The sequence below is a fragment of the Rana temporaria genome, chromosome 5, assembly GCF_905171775.1.
Source record: "Rana temporaria chromosome 5, aRanTem1.1, whole genome shotgun sequence".
Classification (NCBI taxonomy): domain Eukaryota; kingdom Metazoa; phylum Chordata; class Amphibia; order Anura; family Ranidae; genus Rana; species Rana temporaria.
In genome coordinates, this window is record NC_053493.1 from 44,628,678 (window position 1) to 44,653,690 (window position 25,013).

At 41.2% G+C, this 25,013-nt stretch overlaps 1 protein-coding gene across 1 annotated transcript in view; it reads left to right on the forward strand.

Annotated features, from left to right (window-relative positions):
- The window catches only part of MALRD1 (MAM and LDL receptor class A domain containing 1), a 529,217-nt gene that overhangs the window by 188,058 nt on the left and 316,146 nt on the right, over positions 1 to 25,013 (forward strand). The window contains exons 14-17 of the mRNA XM_040352491.1: positions 1,244 to 1,378; positions 6,929 to 7,081; positions 13,534 to 13,639; positions 18,615 to 18,982. Of these exons, the coding sequence (XP_040208425.1) occupies positions 1,244 to 1,378; positions 6,929 to 7,081; positions 13,534 to 13,639; positions 18,615 to 18,982 (762 nt within the window). The remainder of the gene's footprint in view (positions 1 to 1,243; positions 1,379 to 6,928; positions 7,082 to 13,533; positions 13,640 to 18,614; positions 18,983 to 25,013) is intronic.

The window sequence follows — 25,013 nt, forward strand, 5'->3', positions numbered from 1 at the left end:
ACAATTGATGGCACATTGGTTGCGTTTGATGGCATGGCACAGTGGCTGCGTTTGATGGCATGGCACAGTGGTGACAATTGATGGCACAGTGGCTGCATTTCATGGGCACAGTGAGGCTGCAATTGTTTTTTTTCGTTTGCGCCCCCTAAAAATTTTGAGCACCAGCCGCCACTGATATCCTATATAAATAGACTCCTTATTAAGGCCCTGAAAGTACTGGTTTTTTAACATTAATGCTAATGTTATCCAGTCAGCTCCGGTAGGTGTCAAAAACAGTTGAACTTGTAGTTGACCTGGCAGTGGCAGTCAAACCATTGGATCCCAAACCATAAAGTAAGCAGTGGTATCTAAAACATCATGGGCCAGATTCAGGTAGAGCGCGTATGTTTAGTTAGGCGTATCGCATCTCATATGCACTACGCCAACGTAACATTGAGAGGCAAGTACTGTATTCACAAAGCACTTGCTCCCATATGTACGTCGGCGTAACGTAAATGGGCCGGCGTAAGCCCGCGTAATTCAAAGTAGGAAGGCAGTGGGCGTGTTGTATTCAAATGAATCGTGACCCCATGTGAATGCATGACTGAACGAACGGCACATGTGCGCGCATGCTCAGAATCACGTTGCAAATACTCCCTACGATACAACGTCACAATGCGTACGACGTGAAACCTCACTTACGCCCAGCCCCATTCACGTACGACTTACGTAAACGATGTAAAAGCCGACGGCAGTTCCGACGTCCATACCTTGCATGGGCTGCGCCACTTATAGTGGTGTTTTATCTTTACGCCGGCGTATGTCTTACGTAAACGGCGTAGCTTACTGCGACGGGCGTACGTACGTTCGTGAATCGGGGTATCTAGCTCATTTACATATTCAACGCGTAAATCAACGGAAGCGCCCCTTGCGGCCAGCGTAAATATGCACCCAAGATACGACGGTGTAGGAGACTTAGGTCGGTCGTATCTTGGCCAAATTCAGGCGTATCTGGTTTCCAGAATACGCTTAAAGATACGACGGCGCACATTCGGACTTACGACGGCGTATCTACTGATACGCGGCCGTAAGTCTCTCTGAATCTGGCCCATAGTCTGCTTTCCATCCCCATGGTAAGGTAGGCATCTGATCAAAGCTTGGCTTTACTATTGGCTACCACAGGTTCTAATGTCTACTAAAATAGCCATGAGAACCCCCTTCTTTTTATGGAACACTGTGTAATTAGTGTAATTTTTTCTTACAGATCTTTTTAAAGAACCTTTATTTTTTAACTGTCCCTCTGGGCATATGTCATGTGGAGATGGTACCTGCATACCAAATAAAAACCGCTGTGATTTTACAAAGGACTGTAAAAATGGATTTGATGAAGCATCGTGCGGTAAGTGTCTTTCTTTATACATGTATATTTATTATTTTTGATATTTATATAGAACGTCTTTATATAGTTGGGTTAAAAAAAATGCAGACTTCGAATTAACCCTTTTAAAGGAAAGTAGTTCTGGCATCTTAGTGGGCATTACAGTGGCTAAGTAGTACGTACCCTTACAGTGCCATACTGAGGTTCTGCGTTCAGTCCTACCAGGGTAACATTCTGCATGGAGTTTTTTTGTTCTCCCTGTTTGGATTTCATGTAGATTTTTTTAGCTTCCTTACGCAGTCCAAAAAAAAATCAGTGTGGAGGTTAAATTCAGCATGGTGCACAGCAGTAACGTCACTAAGGCCTGGAGTGCAGGAAAAAATGTATTAAAGGACTTTTTAGAACAATACAACAGCCTAGCGAGGTGGAACACCCGACCGGGAACTCAGTCAATGTAGAGGATGGTGGAGTGTGGTGTGGTCAGTCCAACCCAAGAGGTAGTTTGAGAAGGTACCACCTTTTACCGCTAGTGCTGTCCTTGATGAACGTGTAAGCTCTCCCTACTTTGGCTAGGATTCTCTTGACTTCCCCTCGAGCTGCAGTACCACTCCGGGTTGAGTGCCCCCTACAGTGGAGAAAGCAGACTGCACCTGCCCACAGGCACTATATACATAAATACAATTTACAGATAAGCCCAGATTCTCAAAAAAGCGCCTATCTTTAGGCGGGCGTAGCGTATCTCAGATACACTACGCCGCCGTAACTTAGAGCGGCAGGTCCCGTATTCAGAAACATCTTCCGCTCTAAGTTACGGCAGCGTAGTGTATCTGATACGGCATAAGCCCGCCTAATTCAAGCTAGGCTGGTAGGGGGCGTGTTGTATGTAAATGTTGTGTGACCCCACGTAAATGACGCTTTTATCGAACGGCGCATGCTCAGTATCACGTCGAATTTTCAAATTAAATTACGCCCGCTCAATGTCTAGTCGACGTGAACGGAACTTTCGTCCAGCCCCATTTACGGACGACTTACGCAAACAACGTAAAACACGACGCTGTTCCGACGTTTCCGACGTCCATACCTAACATGACTTACCCCTGCTTTATGAGGGGTAACTTTACGCCGGCGTATGTCTTATGTAAACGATGTATCTTGATACGCCGGGGCGCACGTACGTTCGTGAATCGGCGCATCTAGCTCATTAGCATATTAAACGCGGAAATCTACAGAAGCGCCACCTAGCGGCCAGCATAAATATGCACCCTAAGATACGACGGTGTAAGAGACTTACGCCGCTCGTATCTTAGCCGAATTTATGCGTAACTCATTCTAAGAATCAGCCGCATAGATACGACGGCTCTCATTCGGACTTACGACGGCGTACATGGCACTACGCCGTCGTAAGTCCTTTGAGAATCTGGGCCATAATGTCTATTTTATGCAGTGATATAAAAAAAAATCCACCTTGCATTAGATGCACTTTATTGTGGTGGTCATTCTGGAAGAGGGGAGCACTACCTGAAGGCCCCATCACACTTCCCCTACCTGTAACCCTAAAATTTACAATACCTCTAACACCAACCCTAATGCTAAACCTCACACTAACCCTCCCTATAACCCTAACACTAACCTTTTCTGTAAACCCAAACATTACATTAGGCCTAGGTTCACATTGAAGCAATTTGTCATGCGATTTGAGAGATCCTCTCAAGCCTTTTGGCAGCAATGGCACTGCTCCAATCGGTGCAACACCGATTTTGCGGCGCTGCACCGATTTGTAAAAGTCGTTTCTGCACTACTTTTGCCGATTTCAGGTGCGACTTCAGTAGACATCTGTGCATGAAGCCACACAGATGTCTGTCTATCAGGTAGCACCTAAAATCGCGCTGACCTTGCTACTTTGAAATCACGCTACTTCAAGTGAAGTAGCGCAATTTCAAAGTAGCATCAATGTGAACCAGGGCTAACCCTCACTATTACCATAAATGTTACTCTTTCATGTAATCCTAACACTAATTTACCCTTTGTCATGAATACTTCCTGAGAAATAGCAGTGTACTTTTTGTGTCTAGGCACTCCTGTGTCATGAGCCTCTTAGCTGTATGTCTGCTGTATGAGATCATCTAAGACACTGAAGCCTCTGAATACTAGTTCCCCATACTCAAGAGGAGTATGTCCACCATATAAGCTTCCCTTGCCTGGTACCAGCACGATCCAAGATCCCTTAGATCACCCAGTCACTTGTCGAGGCATTAGTGTAGTGTGTTAATAAACAAACATAAGACTGTTTATTCAAACACAGGTACAAAGATATATACTCTGGGGACAACTCCCCTTCCTTGCATAATGACACAGGGCAGGGTAAACTTTACCTTCTCCAGTAACATGACATACAGGTATATTCAATCTTTTCAACAAATAATTCAATCAGTAACTGGGCAACCAGACAGCCGTAGCAGTTTGAAAGGTGGAATTATATATCTTCATTAGGGATGAGCTTTATGCTCGGGTCGAACATGAGTTTGACTCGAACATTGTCTGTTCGCCGAATAGCGAACAATTTTGGGTGTTCGTGGCAAATTCGAAAGCCACGGAACACCCTTTAAAAGTCTATGGGAGAAATCAAAAGTGCTAATTTTAAAGGTTTAAGGTTAATATGCAAGTTATTGTCATAAAAAGTGTTTGGAGACCTGGGTCCCGCCCCAGGGGACATGTATCAATGCAAAAAAAGTTTTAAAAACTGCAGTTTTTTTTCGGGAGCAGTGACTTTAAAAAAGTGAAACAATAAAAGTGAACTATTCCTTTAAATTTCGTACCTGGGGGGTGTCTATAGTATGCCTGCAAATTAGTGCATGTTTCCCGTGCTTAGAAAAGTCTCTTCACAAAATGACATTTCTAAAGGAAAAAAAGTAATTTAAAACTACTCGCGGCTATAATGAATTGTCGGTCCCGGTAATACAGATAAGTCATTGAAAAAAACAACATGGGTTCCCCCCCAGTCCATTACCAGGCCCTTTTGATCTGGTATGAATATTAAGGGAAACCCCAAACCAAAAAAATAAAGAAATGTGTGGGGGTCCCCCCCAAATTCTATTGCCAGGCTCTTCAGGTCGGGATGTATTTTAAGGGGAACTCCGCGCCAAAATTTTGAAAACATGTTGTGGGGCTTCCCCAAAAAATCCATACCAGACCCTTAACCGAGCACGCAACCTGGCAGGCCGTGGGAAAAGTTGGTGGGACGAGAGCGCGCCCCCTCTCCTGAACCGTACCAGGCCACATGCCCTTAACATGGGGAGGATGTCCCCATGTTGATGGGTACAAGGGCCTCATCCCCTCAACACTTGCCCGGTGGTTGTGGGGGTCTGTGGGCGGTGGGCTTATCGGAATCTGGAAGCCCCCTTTAACAAAGGGGATCTCCAGGTTCCCAAACACTTTTTATGACAATAACTTGCATATTAACCTTTAATATTAGCACTTTTGATTTTTCATGTTCGTGTCCCATAGACTTTAACAGTGTTTGTGTGTTCAAATGAATTTTTTGCCTGTTCGCATGTTCTTCTGCGAACCGAACCGGGGGGTGTTCGGCTCATCCCTAATCTTCATGTATTTCTTGAGGGATATTGTTTATAAATAAAAATGTCCCAAGTGAAGAGGCCTCTCCAACTTTTAACACAAACCACACATATAAGACCCAGGATAACAGGGGTAAAACAAAATGCTGAGTCTGGTGTGGTTGTACTGGGATTCCAGTTAGGGCAGACCCAACTGGGGTTCTCTGTGACCCTGTGCCCCTAATAGAGGGTCACAGGGTGACCTACACATAAGAGGGCCCGGGGAGCTAGTTCCAATGGAAAGTAAACTGAAAAGTTGGTGGTCTTGCAAAAATTCTCAGGGCTGCCGTTTGTTGTATACAGAGGTTAACAGCGCCATTCTCTAAAACCAACTCTTCTGCTTGAGGCTCACCGGGTTGTTCCTCCTCAGCAGAAAAGTCTATTAAATCCCCAGGGATAGGGGTTCACATCTCCTGTCCGTGGAACCCAGAAGATGTTACCGGTGTAGGGCAGAGGTTAGCAGTGCTCTGTCCTGTTGTTGGCACTTAAGCTTTTGGGGTGGCAATCTCCGGAGTTTACGCTGCCGATTATGGGGCATGCTGCTGAACGTGTGTTCTAGCAGTTCCCTGTATGCCCTTTCCAGATGCTGTTCTTTCCTTAGGCAAATATTCCAGATCAGGTTTAATCTCTGAGACCTCTGCGAGACCGAGCATAGCCTCTGTGTATCCTTGCAGGTCCTCAAGGGTAGGTTCCCCTTCATCGCTGCCTGATTTCCAGGTATTGATCTGCAGACACAGTCCTGGTGATTACTGAAAGGGTGATCCGCAGCAGCCCCTGTAATTCTGATGCCAGGTTCATATTTTCGCTGGGCTGACCAAAGTCTGCTATCCCAATCTTGGATCACAGTGGTGGTTTGGACGTGTTCACAGGAATGAAGCACTGTCCCACCGCTTGGCATTTGACAGACCTGTACCTGTACTGTGTCCATCATATAAGCTTCCCTTGCACGTTACCAGCACAATCCAAGACCCCTTAGCCCACCCAGTCACTTGTTGAGACATCAGTGTAGGGTGGTAATAAACAAACATAACATTTATTTAAAAACAGGTTCCAACAATACACTCTCGGGACAACCCTCCTTCTTTGCATAATGACACAGGGCGGGGTAAACTTTACCTCCTCCAGTAACATAACACACAGGTCTAGAGCAGGGTTTGTGTAAATAGATCAAGATGAATGGTGTTACTAATATGAATTGTTCATATTCAAGATGCCTTAGAAGTGATATAAACATGCATAATAGCATACGTTATTACCTCATTTACTAAGCTCTGGAGCAACTACCCTTGCCTTTTCGTAACTCAACCTCTTAGTGCTCTTAATTGAAACAAGTACACACTATAGAAGGATATGGTTTGAAGGACTGAAGGACTGTACTGTGGAAGCTGTGCCAAAGAAGACATACAGCGGGAAAAAGACTGGCCCACCATACATTATTATGTACTGTGTCTCTGTGTGGATGCGGCCATCTTGGTAGAGGCGGGGATTTTCTTCCTCATGTCAGAGCTTCCAGCAAAGAAAACAGTGAGCAGCACAGTAATTACACCACCAAATGACCTGACACTAGCAGTCAGAGGCAGCAGTGCTTTAGATCTCCCATCGCAGTTATACAGCTATGAGGCTGCAGATACAATTGTGCCTAGACACCCTTACCTACCATAAAAAGGTTAAATTCCGCGCTAACAACAAAAATTGAAAAAATATAGTAAACAAATGAACTGCAGCAATTTAACTAGAACATATAATCCAAGTAACACATAAACAACAACAAAAAAATTAGCAAAATCAGAATTCAGATTAGTTCAGGAAGTGCACTATATTTCAGGAAGAGTTTCAAACAAAAGGTATATTTTTCAGGGTACTGCTTAGACTTAATTTTAAATTTTCTATATAACACAGCAAATCTTAATTTTTTTTAGTTTAGTTATTTTTTAATTTGGAATAACCTTTTTTTTTTTAGCTTCTAAATGTGATTTTGAAATGGATAACTGTGGATGGTATGAAAGACGATTTGCTGATCGATTTACCTGGGTGAGACAGTCACCAAGCCACCTGCAGCCTGAATATTCCTCCCAGGCTCCCCATCAGGATCACTCTACAGGTTCCTCTAAAGGTATTTTTAAATCTTAAAACTAAATTTTTTATAGTTATCCTAATTTAAAAAAATTAAGATTATTTAAATTTCACATGGAGGCTGCCACTCCTGACCTCTCCTTGTGAAATGTGGCCTGACTGTCATGCTAAGTGGCAACAGTACTTTCTAAAGCTAGCCATACACTATAAAATTTTCCTATTCAATTTTAGACATGTGCAATAAGTTTCGTTACAAATGAATTTTTTAACAAATTTCAATAAACTTGTAAATATCCGAATTAACGAAAACTCGTTTAACACATTTTTCCGAATATTCTTAAATTCGAATAATCAAAAATTCGTAAATTCATAAATTAGAAAATTTGAAAATCCGTAAATTCGTAAATTCTAAATTCCGGAAATTCAGAAATTTGAAATGCAAAAATCCAGAAATCTGAAAATTCAAAAATACGAAAATAAAAAACGAAAATTCAAAAGAACAAAAATCCGAAAGTTTGAAAATCTGAAATAATAACTAACAAATAATAAATTAACTATTACTTTCTATTAAATTATAGGTATTGGAATTTCCTTTCAAATTTGGCTGTTACAAATGTAACAAATTTGATTTTATCTGAAGTTGCGAATTAGCTGAAATAATGAATGCCGTATCTAAACAAATGGAACGTAATAAATTAGTAATAACAATAATAATAATAATAATAAAAACTTTTTATTATTATTACTTTTTAATAATTCATTCATTCTGTTCCATTTGTTTAGATGAGGCATTCATTATTTTGGATTACTTGTAACTTCGGATAAATTCGTATTCGTTACGTTCACTAACAGCCAATTTGTAAAGGAAATTCCAATACCTATAATTTAATATTTATCAATAGTTAGTTTTTATTTCAAAATGTCATTCTTTTGAATTTTCGGATTTTACTACTTATCTTTGAATTTTCGAATTTCCAAATTTTTCAATTTCCGAATTTCCGGATTTTCGAATTTTGGAATTTTTGAATATTATAATTTTCATAAAATCAAATCATACTAATGACCCGAAAAAACAAAAATAAAAAACGAATTAAATGAAAATGAACACATTTTTCAGCAGTGCATATGTCTATTACATTTTCTTTAGATTTACCTTCAACTATGTAGTGCAGGGGCCTGCCTGATTGCATACAAATTGAAAGTGTTTAGGTTTAATCTCATATTATATGGTTTTGATTAGTGCGTTCCCGTTCGTAACAAATGGATTTTCGTACAAATTTGTTAGTTTTTGTACATTCGTATCAGTTCGAACATCCGAAAAGCTGAAAGAACCAAGATACAAAAATTACGGAATTACGAATAAGCAAAATAACGAACAAACAAAAATACGAACGTATGATTGGACAATCTTACTAAAATACGAAACACCAAAAAAGCAAATGAATGAAAATGACATCTATAACAAACGATTTGCATTCCGTATTTTAAATCCTTTGTCTGTTCTTATTTTCATTCGTATGTTCGTATTTTCATTTGTGTGTTTTGTAAATCCGTTTCTTTGTCTGTTCATAAATTTGTGTATTTGTATAGTTTTTTCGAGGCAGTGTAGTTAGTGAGTGATTACTTAATATCTTAGCCAATCAGCTTATCTCTTTTGTGCTGAGTCACATTGTAAAGTCTCGTACACACAATCGGACTTCAAACAAACTTTTTCGTGGATTTTTGTCTGAAGGGAGTTGGCCAGACTTTTGAAACCGAAAAAGTTTGTCCGAGTGTACACACGGTTGGATTTTTTGGAAAACGCTCATTTTGACGTTTGTTGGCAAAAAGTCCGACCGTGTGTATGCGGCATAAGAGAAAGTATATCTTAATATGGATTAGCCGCGTGTTGCTATGTATTTACGAAAGTACAAAATTACGAATCCATTAAACGAAAATTATTATCTAACAAAATTACGAATTTCGAATCAACGAAAATAAATTAGACAGAATTACGAATCATTCAGTATAAACGGAAATAAAACTGTTACGAAAATACGAACGGGTCCGAATAGGAAAACTTCCGAATCTAGGGAACGAGACAAAACAGAACAAAAAAATACAAAAATTTTTGATCTGCAGACAAAACGGAACAAAAAAATATGTTGTTGTGCACATGTCTAGTTTTGATAAATCTAAAGGAAAATTGTACAAGAAAATTGTATAATGTATAGCTGGCCTAAGTCTCTGACCCAGAACAAGTATGCAGAAATTCCAGGCTCAGCCTCTCCTCTTCTCTGCATGTTCCTGCAAAGGGATCAAGGAGGAAGCAGTGTCAGAATATGCAGTGGTAGAGTGGCTGGGGGACAAGGGTAGGTAGAGGGATTGCCGGTTGGAGGACCAGGAGGACTGCAGCTGGAGTTTTGGCTGGCAGCTCCTTGCCACCCTCCATCACCACCACTGTAACAGCACCTCCTACTTGTCCCCACTGTGCCTGCACCCCCTTCTGACCACTATGCCTTAAACATACCCACCTGCAGGCAGGTTTAGTTCAGCCTCCCTGCAAGGGTGACACTGTTCGGCAGCCACTGTGCAGAGAGGGCAGAGTACAACAGGGAACCAGGTTCCTCCAAGGCCTCTGTAGGTTTCTTTAGGGAAAGCAGCTGTCTGATTGGACGCTACTGCCCACATTTGACATGGACAGTGCTTATAAACAACCCTCCCTCTTCGGATTGGTGCACATTTTGCATAGTGGGTAGGACAAGGACAGATCCCCCTTGTGCTAGGAAGAGCTGGGGTAGCTTAGGGTCAGGTTCCTGTGGAGTAGGGACAGAGCAGAGACTATCACTGTGTACTATCATTAGTCTTCTTGTGTGTGGCCTGGTTTCCAGTCTGCTTTCCAGCCACCTCCCCTGCCAGATGCTGTCAGGTGTCTCCAGTGTGTATCGTACCCCCTGTCTGGTTCATTGTAAGGGTTTTGGGCAGGTGTGGCCTTGTCTGCAGAGTTGCTGTTCTCCCTCCTGTTAATATACTTTGCTGCATCATCCAGGCTCCATGTGAGTTTTCTTCATCTGCGGGCAGTAAGCCTGGGCTACACCTACACACCACTGTGCCTTCCCACAAACCCATCAAAGACAAAAAAAATCCTAGCTTACTTAACAGCTAGCCTGTTGCAGGCTACATGATAAGTGGGTTGGGAATTTTTGTTTGTTTTTGATGTGTGTTGCCCTTCCATGTGCTCCTTGCTGCAAAGGCTAGTTATAGGCTGGGGTGGTTGCCATTTGTTTGGACAGTTGGTGAACTGGTGCAGGGACGCACTAGATATTCAGCATTCCATTCAGCTGCCATTGTGTCCTTGCTTGGTGTCCCATGTGTCCCTGTATCTTTAATTAGGGTTGAGCTCCCTCCAGGCATACCTGTCCTTAATCTATCCACTACTATATGTGCTCCAATTTGGGAGACTCTCAAAATTTTAGAGTTAGAACCGCAGTACACTGGGGTACCTTAACATGGCCACTTTGGCTTGTACATATGTTTTCAAATGCGTGCAACTAAGCCCCTTGTTTTTAACGTTACTGTTAGACGGGGTCAATTTGGTTTTGTTGCAGGCTAGCTGGTAAGCTTTTGTTTAATTTTTGTTATTGATGTGAGTTGCCATTCCACGTGCTCCTTGCTGCAAATGGTAGTTATAGGTTGGGGTGGTTGCCATTTGTTACGTCAATCCACCTGCACCCTCACAACTGCGTCTGAACCCCATCTCCACTCTCAAATCCTCTCCCACATATTCCCACTTCACTCCCCACTGCATCAATGCCTGCTTCTTTACTTGCTGCCACTGCACTGGCGCATGTCTTGTGTACTGTGCCATTGTACCAATGCACACTCTGTGCTCTCTGCAGTAATGCGCCCTTTAGTATTCAGAGAGAAGGCTCAGTTTCCCAAGTAAAGTGTAATAGTCATTCATTTTTCCACCTTAGAGTAAGCTTCCGGGACACCTTATTCTTCACATTATTTCACTTTTTAATAACCACTCCCTCAAGTGGATATAATTTCATTTGCATTCAAAGAAATGTGACTTTCACGGTACGGTAAAACAGCATTGAATTTCTTTTTTCATCCATAAAAAGCCACAAACATTGATAACATTTTGCTGATGCTTATTTCTGGACTTTGTTTTTACATAAATCCAATCACTATCACACTTTAATATTCCATGCAATTTAATATCTTTTGAGGCCCAATGTCCTTATATATTGCTTTGTTGAAATAAAACTTCAAAGTCAAGGATGGCAGGACTTATCCTCTAATGTGTTTCCAAGGGCAGAGTGCACATTTTAAAAAGCATCTTTCAAGGGCCATACAGTAAATCTATATTGACAAAAAAACATATATTAGTTTCATCACAAACATTCATCTAGAAATTACTTTTGCAAATCTCCATCATTACTCAAATTTTTAAATATACACCAATCATGTTCTTGTCAGCTAGGCCTGGTGCATGCATGAGGACCAGTGTTGCCAACCTACCAGTTTGAAATGTACTGACACAACACCCAAAATTGACTGGCACAGCCAAGTTTTTACTGGCATTTCCAAAAGTTCCAAAATTACAGTTTTAAGTGCAAATTAGAATATTTAGGCTACAAACAAATACAATATGCAATTAGCAATATGATTTAAGGTAGATAATAAGGCAAACAACATATTTCCTATTTTATTTTCGATATGGTAAGTAAGTAGCACAGGGACAGGCTTTAGGAGGGCAAGAAATTAGAATGGGTGCCACACACACATAAAATTGACTCTTACAGTGACACTGACAGCAGTGTGCAGTAGTACAGATGATGATGAGACCTCACTGACACAACATATCCCATCCTGAGTCACAGTAACATTCTCTCTCCAAGCCTAGTAATCCCTCCAGTCCATTCAAGTCTAAACAGCACTGGCGGTCCCGGTCCCAGCCTGCCTTGCTTCCATACCGCAGAGCCACACACGAGGCTCTGGCCGCTCTGCTTGGCTCCAGTGCACTATGACATCATGCAACATGCTCAGGCACCGTCTCCGCCAGAGCCGCCCGATCACACTGTAGTAGGCACTCCGATGGTCTCAACTCGGGGACCAAGCCGAGCGTCACTGCCATATTTTTTAATGGCAACCTTTTACTTTTACTGGCATTTACTAACAGGAGAAAATTGCCTGTTTTTTACTGGCTGCCAGTAAAAATACTGATGGTTGGCAACACTGATGAGGACAATATAGTACAGTCCTCAGAGTACTCCAGAGGGTTTAAACGCTCCCTGTCCAGCCATGTTGGACATTCTGCTTTCCTTCACCTGGACTGTATTTCTATTTTGGGTCAAATGAGGAGGGAGCTAGGGGGATTGGATATGCATGTGTAGAGCTAATGAAAAAGTTCAATTAAATACCCCCTTCCCAGCAACACATGCTTATCTTTGGATAACTCCAGTATAAGTTTGTCCTAGTATTTTATTCTGTTGTCAGCAAAACTACTAAATACATAGGGCTAGATTCAGTTAGCCCGCCGTAACTTTGTGCGGGCGTAGCGTATTTCAGATACGCTACGCCGCCATAACTTAGTGAGGCAGGTTCTGTATTCACAAAGAACCTGCGCCCTAAGTTACGGCGGCGTAGCGTAAATCTGCCAGCGTAAGCGCGCCTAATTCAAATTGTGAAGAGGTGGGCGTGTTTTATGTAAATAAAACATGACCCCACGTAAATGACGTCTCTAACGAACAGCGCATGCGCCGTCCGTGAATGTATCCCAGTGCGCATGCTCCTAATCATGCCGCAAATAGTCAATGCTTTCGATGTGAACATAATTGACGCTAAACCCTATTCGCGAACGACTTACGCAAACAACGTAAAATTCGACACTGTCCCGACGTCCATACTTAACATTGGATATGCCTCATATAGCAGGCATAACTTTACGCCGGAAAAAGCCTTACGTAAACGACGTAAAAAAATCCGCTGGGCGCACGTACGTTTCTGAATCGGCGTATCTAGCTCATTTGCATATTCTACACGGAAATCAGCAGAAGCGCCACCTAGCGGCCAGCGTAAATATGCACCCTAAGATACGACGGCATAGGAGACTTACGCCGGTCGTATCTTAGCAACATTTAAGCGTATCTCAGTTTGAGCATACGCTTAAAGTTGTGACGGCGCGGATTCGGACTTACGACAGCGTATCTACTGATACGCCGTCGTAAGTGTTACTGAATCTAGCCCAGTATGTCTTGTCTTCACCCCCAAAAAAAAAGATGGAATCTTTAATGAAAGTTTGTACATGAAACTTGGAAAAGAGCTTTGACCCAGCGCAGTTCAGTTCAAGGCTTATATCTTGATAAACAGCATAAAACTTTAATGGCGGTATAGAAACTGATCAATTACCCGACAGCTTTCAAAGGCATTAAAAACACACATTGGCTGGCCTACATGTAACATGTCTTAAATAGCTGTTTATTTATTTATGTCCTGATTTATTAGGTCACTTCGTGTTTATTCAGAAAAAGAACAGCAACTTTTCACAGATTGCAGAGTTACGGAGCCCGAAGTTCAGCCAGGCAGCGGCGGGCTGTTCCCTGACCTTCTGGTGAGAAACACTTTCATCCTTTTCATTCATGTAACGATAACATTTTCTGTTTTGCATGCTGTGCTTCTTATCAGTCTGTAGGCTCAGCTCACAGAGACGGAGGAGTTATTTTAATTCTCCATTATTTCATCTGATCATTCATATATAAGAATGTTCAGTTTAAAACCAAAAATATTGCTCATTTATAGAATCTTCAAGCTGCATTTTCTCCTACATCGTTCTTTTATCTCAAAAAGTGTTAGAGCCGGTTCACACTGGGGCGACCTGGGATCCTGAATTGAAGTTGCCCCAAGTCGTCCCAAGTTGTGTGGTTGAGAAAATCAATGAAAGTGAATGGAGCCGTCTCTTAATACACACTACTGAAGTCGCTCCGACTTCAGAAAAGGTTCCTGTACTACTTCAATCCGACTTCTACCCATTGATTTCAATGGAAGTCACCCCAGAAGTCGGATCACTGTCTTAACTGAAGCAACAATACAGGAAGATAACATACATTTCTCAGGCAAACCCCTCTCTCCCCCTCCCTCCCACAGAGCTGATTGTTGTTTGATTGGCCACTGGAAAGCCTCCTGTCCTGGAGGCAACTTGAAGTTGCCTTGTAAGTTGCCTGATGATTCATACTCAAGTCGTGTCCAAGTTGCCTCCCAAAGTCGTGCTGGAAGTCGTGTTGCCCCAGTGTGAACCGACTCTTACCAGTGAGAAGTTAAACTATCAACAGTCTTCCCTTCTTATTTCCAAAATATGTCATCTTTTTTTTAAATGGTTATATTGATACTCATCTATTATAATTATCATTATTAATATTATACCGGATTTATATAACGGCAACAGTTTGCGCAGCGCTTAACAAAATGAAGGCAGACATTACAGTTACATTACAATTTGGTACAAGAGGAATCAGAGGGCCCTGCTCGCTAGAGCTTACAATATAGGAGCGAGGGTCAATTGATACAAAAGGTAATAACTGTGGGGGATGAGCTGATGGAGAAAGTAAAACAGTGTATTAGAAGCAGCATAACCATCTTTAAAGAGAAGGGTTTTCAGGGATCGTCTAAATATGGATAGATTAGGGGACAGTGAGACATATTGGGGTAGGGAGTTCCAAAGGATGGAAGAAGCTCTAAAGAAATCCTGTAGGCCAGCATGGGAGGAGGTGACAAGGGATCTAGAGAGCAGGAGGTCTTGGAAGCACCGAAGAGAGCGGCTTGGTTGGTATTTTGATACTAGGTTAGTGATGTAACTGGGGGCAGAGTTGTGGACGGCTTTGTAAATTATTGTTAGTACTTTAAATTCTATTCGTTGGGTGAGTGGAAGCCAGTGCAGGGATTGGCAGATAGGGGTGGAGGACACTGAACGGTTGGTAAGGTGGATGAGTATTGCAGCAGCATTCATTATGGACTGAAGGGGGGATAGTGTATGTAAAGGTAATCCAACAAGGAGGGAAAATAAGATATGAACATCCATGCAAGCCATATTGTTGTTCCCAACATCCCGGGTATCAATATAGAAAAAAGATGGGGACTTTAACGGACAACAGTCGAATAATCTTAAATACTTTGGACTGTTGCCGTTAAAGTCCCCTGGGGGGTACTCTTTTTTCTATATCCAATGAGGAAGGAGTTGCAGTAGTCGAGGCAAGAGATTTATAATATAATTTATAATATGCTTGTCTGGATCGTACCTATGTTTACTTATTTAACGACTTGTCGACCAGCCACCGTCATTGTACTGCGGCAGGTCGGCTCATTCCCGCAAATCGCTGTCATTGTACGTCAGCTTGGGAAATCTAGTTTGGGGTGGACTTGTCCCCCGGCCACCCGCGATTGTTTCCCGCAGTGACAGAATGGTGATCTGCCTGTGTTAATAGGGCAAATCTCTGTTCTGACTGGTGAGATCACATAGATCCTGTCTGTCTGCTATGCAGGAAGATGGATCTGTGTGTTGCCCCAGGCAGCCCACCCCCATACAACCCCTTCCCTGCCAGTGCCATTAGCACACTGTCAATGCATCTTTTTAGCACTGGTCACTGTAATATTGTCACACTGGTCGACTGTTGTATTCCCGCTAAAAATCTCAGATCACTGCCATTACTAGTAATAATAATAATAATAAAAATGTCATAAATCTATCCCCTATTTTGTGGACACTATAACTTTTGCACAAACCAATCAATATATGCTTATTGTTTTGTTTTTTTTACCAAAAATATGTAGCAGAATTCAAATTGGTCTAAATTGATGAAGAAATTTGATTTTTACATTTTTTTTATTGGGTATGTTTAATAGCAGAAAAATAAAAAATATATATTTTTTTCCAAATCGTCTGTCTTTTATTGCCAGTTATCGCTTAAAGTGAAACAATAAAAAATAAATATTCCTTTAAATATCGTGCCTGGGGGTGTCCTTAGTATGCTTGTAAAGTAGCACATATTTCCCGTTGTTTAGAACAGTAACACAGCAAAATAAGATTTCTAAAGGAAAAAATCAAATTTAAAACTGCTTGCGGCTGTAATGAAATGTCAGATCATGGCAAAATAGGTAAATATCATTGAAAAAAACAGCATGTATCAATGCAAAAAAAAAGTTTTAAAAATGGCAGTTTTTTCAGGAGCAGTGATTTTAATAATGCCTAAAGTGAAACAATAAAAATTAAATATTCCTTTAAATATCGTGCCTGGGGGGTTTCTTTAATATTCCTGTAAAGTAGTGCATTTTCCCCATGCTTAGAACAATACCACAGCAAAATTGAATTTCTAAAGGAAAAAAAGTAATATAAAACTGCTTGTGACTGTAATGAATTGTCGGAGCCTGGCAATATAGATAAAAATAATTGAAAAAAACAGCATGGGTCGCCCCCCCCCCCCAGGTCCCTTACGAGGCCCCTGGGTCTGGTATGAATATTAAGGGGGAAAAAAATTGTAAAAACTCTGCCTCCATGGGAGGTTCCTTTCGACTGAAGCCTCTTCGCGATGTCAGCTGTTATAAAGCTGAGGGCGGGGCCACATGGTGACATAAACAGATGACCCCGCCTTTGTCTACGTCACCAGGTGGCCCTGGCTATATAACAGCTATATAACAGCTGTCATCCCAAAGAGGCTTCAGTCAGCGGGAGTCTCCCATGGAGGCAGAGTTTTTTCATTTTTTTTGTTCTTGGGTCGTCGGACGCTGTGATCGAAGATGAATGGACATCATGGGGCAGTTTATTTTTTTAATAAAGGACTTGCCCCAAATTTTCTACTGTCATTTTAACCATTTTGCAGTTTTTCGTGAATATTTAGGGGTACATACCCGATACCCATTCACATGGGGGTGGCAGGAAATAGTTTGTTGCAGATGCCCATGATGACTCTTGTCTACTGACAAAAGCAACTATAATGGCCGCAAGGGCATCAGAACTGGACCACAAATTGACATAAGATGGTGGCCTGATCTGATGAATTCAAGAATGGTTTGAGGAACACAACATAGAGTTTGAGATCTTGATTTGGCCTCCAAATTCTCTAGACCTCAATCTAATTGAGCATCTGTGGGATGTGCTGGAAAAACAAGTCTAATCCATGGAGTCCCCACCTCGCAATTTACAGGACTTAAAGGATCTGCTACAGATGACTTGGTGCCAGATACCACAGCCTATCTTCAAGGGTCCAGGGGAGTCCTTGCCTCGATAAGTTATGGTGGGTGGTCATAATGTTATGTCTTTTTTTGTATATTTTAATATATTTTCACCTAGTGATTCGTGTAGGTAACACACATCTTGTCCTGGGGTGGCTCCACTCTATGGAGGAGCAATTAAGTCAAACTTGGACAGCAGCATTGTCAATTGGTGGAGAGGGTAGTGTTAGATGCACTAGAAAAAATAGATGGACTTGACTCATGAAATCTGAACTCTTGCTAAGCAGTTTTTCTTTGAGATAAAATTTTTACATAAATTAATAAAAGTTGACCCCTTTCAGCACCCCTGTCAGTGTTAAATAATTTGTCTGTCACTTTTGCTGGACAGCTTGGTCTGCTAAAGGAAGTTGAAAAATAATAGACTTACTGGCTGGATCACCAAGTGAAAAGAAAAAAGCCTAAAAAAAAATAATTAATGCAGCCATCACATTTTTAGGATTTGCAAGCTGCAATATATTACATTTTTTTCGGTTTAATTTCACCCAGTAGGGATATTTTAGTTATATAAGGAGGCTGTCAGACAGGGTCAGTCTACAGTTTCTGGAATCTGCCTGGAAAATGTGTGTGTTTCCAGCCAACTTTATTGGGCTTATTTATAAAAAAAAAATATTGCTGTGCGAACGCCTAAGCATTGGGGCAGAAGCTCCAAATAATCCCAGTAATCTGCATTTTCGATGATTGTCACATTTATCTAATGGCCATAATGTGGTATTTTCCTGATTTCAGAAAGTGGCTGCATTATGACCATTAGACAGAGCTGTCAGTCATACAAAATACACATCATGTTCATGTACACATTATAGGGATTAATTGTGTAGACCAGGGAACTCAGCATTGAGATCTTACAACAGACCACGCAGAGATAAAATTGAGGAAACTTTTAGGGGGCTTAATTCTTCATCATCAACCAAAAACTCAAATAATATTTTTCTGTGTTTGACCCTTTGAGGATAAGTTCACTTTTGGAATTGTTGCACCATTTTCATTTACAGTTTTCGGTTAACAAGTACTGTCAGCCATTGAGGCTGATGGCTTGTAGTTTTCAATGAGCTGTGAGGGCGCTGGTAAGCATCCTCATAGTCCATTTATCTTTCTGATCTCAGGTAACTGCCTGAGAGTTTGCTGAAGCCTGGTGCAATGTTTTACAGGCTCTTAAAAAAATAAAAAATAAATTCACTTTTTTTTACCTGCAAAATAATGTGCATTTGTAATTTATTTTAAAAAGGTGAACTTATACTTTAAATAAAGCACTAGTAATCAATACATATCAGAATTGCTCTTCTCACAGTAAAATGTCATTTCAGGTATTATAACTATGGACCAGATGTGGGAGCATCAGAGTTTGTCCTCCATATCAATGATGACAATTCCCACACTTTGTTGTGGAAAACATACTACAGCCAAGGAAATCAGTGGTTGAAAGGATTTATCCAGCTTGATCGCCTGTCTCAGCCTTTCCAGCTATCAGTGAATAAAATCATTATGGGGGTGTACGAAGGTGTATCGGCTATTGATGACATTGTGTTTGAGAACTGTTCCCTGCCCCCCCCTGCATCCAGCTGCGAAGGGCCCGACCAATTCTGGTGTATAGATACCAGGGCTTGCATCAGCAGTCTACTGGTATGTGACCTGATTGATGATTGCGGAGATATGTCTGATGAGAGTAACTGCAGTAAGTGTTATCACAATGATATCCCAACATTTATTTAAAGCTATCATCAAAACATTAATAATTGAACATTCTAAAAGTCAGGAATGTCCAACAGATTTACCTTAATTTGAATTTCAGTCTGTTGCTCCTTTACATTCTTTTGTGTTGGAACGCCTATCTTTCATATGATTCTTTGCTGTGCAACTTTTCTTGTGCAGCAACAACAGCAGCAGCCAGTAGATGGCAGTGTTTACAAGTTTGTAGCTGCTCTATGGTAAACGCTATGGGCTAGATTCACAGAACACTTACGCTGGCGTATCTACAGATACGCAGCGTAAGTGAACAAATGTGCCGTCGTATCTTTGCGCCCTATTCTCTTAACTAGATACGCCTGAATTTGGCCTCCATCTGACTGACGTAAGTCTCCTACGCCGTCGGATCTTGGGCGCATATTTACGCTGGCCGCAAGGGGCGCTTCCATTGATTTACGCGCCGAATATGTAAATGACCTAGATACGCCTATTCACGAACGTACTTGCGCCCGTCGCTGTAATCGACGCCGTTTACGTAAGGCGTACATCCGTCGTAAAGTTATCCCTGCTATAGGTGGCGCAACCCATGCAAAGGTATGGACGTCGGAACAGCCGTCAAATTTTACGTCGTTTACGTAAGTCGTACGTGAATGGGGCTGTGCGTAGGTTACGTTCACGTCATTCGCATTGAGCCGTCGTATCTTAGGGAGTATATGCGACGTGATTCTGAGAATGCACGTGCATGCGCCGTTTCATCGGCCTTTCATTTACATGGGGTCACGGTTAATTTAAATGTAGCACGCCCACTACCTGCCTACTTTGAATTAGGCGGGCTTACGCCAACCATATTACGCTACGCCGCCGCAACGTACAGGGCAAGTGCTTTGTGAATACTGCTCTGGGCTCTCTGCACACCGTCGGCGTAGCGTATATTTGATACGCAACGCCGGCAAAACTATGCGCCGAGCTACCTGAATCTAGCTCTATGTCTTTTCTCTGTATGATAAAACGTTTCCTGTTTCCTGCCTGCAGTTAAGCACCAAAGTCCATGTGGCCTGTGCACTCACTGTTGGGCTACATACAGAATTTCAAAGAATTTCGAACAATTTCTCATTCTATCTCTTGCTCTCTTTCTCTCTCTGGTTGAAAGACAAAAAAGGGACAGAAATACCAAGCTTAAACATTCATCAAATGGTGCTTTTGAAATAACCCTGGAAGCTGCACCCCAAAAAGCATGTGGAGGTCAAAGTCACCAGTATTGCCTTTAGCCTCCTTGAAACTAAACTTTCACCCATTGCTGACATACCATGCCTTATTCTGCACTGTGTAGAGGTGGCCATCTTGGTATAGGAGCAGGGCTTTGCTTCCTAATGTCAGAGCTGCCCATCTGATCACTGATGTTCTATTGACTGGTGGGTAAATATTTGGAAAGAAGCAGTAAAGGTGAAGAAAGCACTGATCATAGAATTAATTAATCAAAAGCAGGGAGATTCTTGCACTTCAGGTACAGCTTCCTCTCTGGTAAGGAGAATTGTGAGCGCTCAATCAAAGCACAAATTGCCTAGGCACAGGGAGAGCAGTGCAGTACTGTGGGGGTTAAAAGAGACAATTAATCTCTAAAAAAGGCAGACTATAGCCACCCCTCAGCCTACCTTCTCCATTTATAGAAACTGTACTATGGCTTCCATGAATGAAAGCTATCATTTTGCATTCATGTAAGCTATAGCCATGAGTGTAGGAGGTGTATGGAAAAGGTGGGCATAGTCAGCACTTTTGAGGACAGGTGACAGGTTCCTTGACTCTACTAACCCCCATAGTATTGGAAGATTATGGCTGATGGGGTGGGGGGGTTCAAAGTACCTCAGTTTTCAACTAAAGCACAATTAACCCTTTCTATATATTCTTTATAACACAACAAATCTTCACATTTTGAGTATAGGTCCACTTGAAAGCGAACCTGTGCTATAACAAAACAAAATAAATTTATCACCACAAATATACATTTTTGACTAATAAGGGTAAAATCGCTTAAACCCTCTCACTGCTGCTACATTCAAATACCCAAATATCACATATCTAATAAAAAACACAGGGTGCAACTTAAAGTGCTTTTTACAATGCAGTGCTGTAATATAAACACCCAGTGTCCATTAAACTAGAAATACAGGGTAATAAAAATCCATAGTAAAGTCAATTTAACCCAAACACTAGTATATCCAACAGCTCTACATCCAATGACAATTCCCTCATGCAATCACCAGTGCTCTTCGTGATGTGCCACTGCCCCAAAGGACAAGAACTCGCCACATATAAATGCCTCTCATATTATAGACAGGCATGTATTGCTTTAAATGCAGACCACTCAGACACCGTGGTTAAATAATTCGTTCCTCCTCCATAACTCTGCGTACTTCTTACCATGATAATTCCATAAAAAATGTATGTGAAAAGACTCCAATGGTAAAGTGTGTTCACATCCATCAACATTTGTTAAAATAAATCTCCTTATAAAAACATGCAGGTATATCAGAACAAACAACCTTAAAGCTCAAGAGCCATATAGTGAAACGCTATACTGTGCCAATCGGGATCTCACCACTTCTACCAGAACCAGTGTGATGCCACTTCTTGTAACGCCACTTCCAGTTTCCACTTAGCCACACACTGATGCGTTTCATCATATCCGACATTTTCAAGGGTATGGCTAAGGCCCCGTACACACGAGAGGATTTATCCGCGGGAACGGTCCTCCGGACCGTTTCCACGGATAAATCCTCTGGCGGATTTGTATCCGTTGGCATGTACTCACCATCGGATCCAAATCTGCGCGGTTTTCAACCGCGGTGACGTGTCACGCCGTCGCCGCGATGATGACGCGCCGACGTGCGCGACGCTGTCATATAAGGAAATCCACGCATGCGTCGAATCATTACGACGCATGCGAGGGACGGGTTCGGACGGATCGATCCGGTGAGTCTGTACAGACCACCGGATCGATCCGCTGGAGCCGATTCCAGCGGATAGATTTGTTAGCATGCTAACACATTTTTATCTGCTGGAAATCGGAAATATCCGCTGGAACGTACACACCAGGGGATCTATCCGCTGAAACCGATCCGCTGAGATTTTTCAGCGGATGGATCCTCTTGTGTGTACGGGGCCTGAGATGAACTAGTCATTGGATTATATCCATTTTCACTGACACTTAGCTACTTATTTGCTAGCAGATAAAATACAATTGAACAGATCACACATATACACAAATGGACAGAGTGGTTTCACAAAGTACTAAAAATTTACAAAAATACCCAACAATGGAGTTTTAGATTTTAGATTGCATGAAGGAATTTTCACTGGATGTGGGGATATTGTATAAATTTGTGTTTGGATTAAATGAAATTAACTATGGACTTTTGATAAACCTGTATATCTGGTTTAATGGACATTGGGTGTTTTTATTATAGCGCTGCATTTTTTTTAATGTGATTTATGAACCTGTACTTTGCCCATTAATTAGCCGATATGACTGCGCCAGTAAACAAATACTGTGTATTTAAAGCTAGACTTAAAAAACTTGATTTTAGGACAATATTTACATCAAGCTGATCATATTCGTATGCATATTAAAAAATATAAAAACAAAAGACTATATTTTCTCATTAAGAGATAAGTTAACTGTAAATGAAAGAATTCCTTGGGGCCAAAACCCTTTAGACTCATTTATTATGTCCCTGTATTTTAATCACTCCATTCTTATCTCCTGCTTAGAATATGTGTATATTAATAAACAGCTCATGTAGCAGATATATCTGACAAATGAATATTTACACGGAAATAGTTTTTTTTCTCGGTTAGCTCTTTAAAGTAATTTTATTTTATGTTTAATAACTGGCCCCTTAAAATTGCTCCTCAATGTAATTTCCCATATCTCTTCTCTCACATTATCTTGGGTATATCCCTTTGATAAACATGCTGATGAATCTAAGCGTGTTCAGATCTTTGGTTAAGAGAATATAGAGTCGGTCTTTGATGTTCTTACAGAGATAGATGATTGTGTTCCCAACACCGAAATTGTAATAACTTAAAAGCACCGGGCTGTTAAGTATACATATATTATGGCAGCACCAGAGAGGCTTGCTTATATAAAGTCATATTGAAGTGCACTCCAGCCAAATATTAACATCATTTAAAGTGAACCTTCCCCGTCCTGAAAGGTTAGAACTGGCGAAGACCAGGCACTGTGCAAGTTGTCAACAAAAAACCCATGTTAAACTTTAATGTTAGAATTTAATTTCAAATGTTTGCACAGACATTCAGAAACATTGCTTGTCTGTGGATTTGCTAGTACCATCATGGAGTCAACTATTTTTGTATGAAAACCCCATTAAAATTCTTGTTCAGTTACCATGTCAATATTTCAAATTCAGGGTTTGGGTTTGGGATGCAAATGCGGGTTACAATAAGTATGACATTTCTCTAATAAAAGCCACATTCACACTAAAGCCCTTTACACACGATTGGATGTCTGATAGATTTTTCCGTCGGATATCCGATGAAGCTGACTTTTATCAGTCTTGCCTACACACCATCGGTCAAAAATCCGATCATGTCTAAACTCGGTGACGTAAAACACTATGACGAGCTGAGAAAAATGAAGTTCAATGCTTCCGAGCATGCGTCGACTTAATTCTGAGCATGCGTGAATTTTTGACCGGTGGACTTCCACACAGACGATCGTTTTTTTCTATCGTTTTTTTATGCATAGGAAAAATGTAAAACATGTTCTATTTTTTTCACCGATGGAAAACAAACCGATGGGGCCCACACACGATCAGTTTGACTGATGAAAACAGTCCATCGGTCTGTTTTCATCTGACAAACCGATCGTGTTTACAGGGCTTTAGAATTGTCTTTCTTTTAGAAACATTTTCCATTATTCTCCTTCAACTTTCCTCTAAACTACGGTCAAAAACAATCCTAATAAATATTGGAAAATAAATTCCGACGCACTAAAAACCATGCATGCTCAGAATCAAATCAACACATGCTCGGAAGCATCAAACTTCATTTTTCGCGTCTCGTCGTAGTGTTGTATGTCACTGCGTTCTTGACGTCAGAATTTGGTGTGATCGTGTGTATGCAAGACAGCTTGAGCGGAATTCCGTCAGAAAAACTATCCGAGTTTATTTCAACGGAAAAAACGGTCGTGTGTACAGGGCATTTAGTGACAGGTTCTGTAATTTTACAGTTGAATATGTCTAGGCCTTGGATACAAGTGGTTCTACAGGGAGACAGGATTGAATACAATGATGATGAGTGTTATTATGATATTCACAGTCAGCCCAACTATGGTGGTTACATTCATAAGTAGCCCAAATATTAGGCTAAAGGCAGAGCAATGGCAAATAATCAACATAATGGCTCTTTACTGTTACAGAAGAAGTCAAGTTGAATGTGACTAGTATTTGTTTCAACTGTATTTTTAGCTGCTTGCCAGGAGTTATATAATTAGTTAATTCACCTAATGCCGCGTACACACGATCGGAATTTCTGATGGACTTTTTTCATCGGAAATTCCGATCGTGTGTGGGCCCCATCTGACTTTTTTTGGTCGGTGTTAAGAAATAGAACATGTTTTATTTTTTTCTGATGGAAAAAAAAAAACAATAGGAAATTTCTATTGTCTGTGTGCAACTCCGACAGAGAAAAAACCCACGCATGCTCAGACTAAATTAGGAAACGGAAGCGCTCATTCTGGTACAACTAGCATACGTAATGGAGATAGCACATTTGTCACACTGTAACGGACTGAAAAGCGCGAATCGGCTCTCACCAAACTTTTACTTACACGCGCTAACACAAGATCAGCAAAAGCAGCCCAAAGGGTGTCGCCATTAGATTTGAACTTCCCCTTCATAGTGCCATCGTACGTGTTGTACGTCATCGCGTTTTGGATGGTCGGAATTTGGTCTGACAGTGTGTATGCAAGACATCTTGAAAGGAATTCCGACAAAAGATTC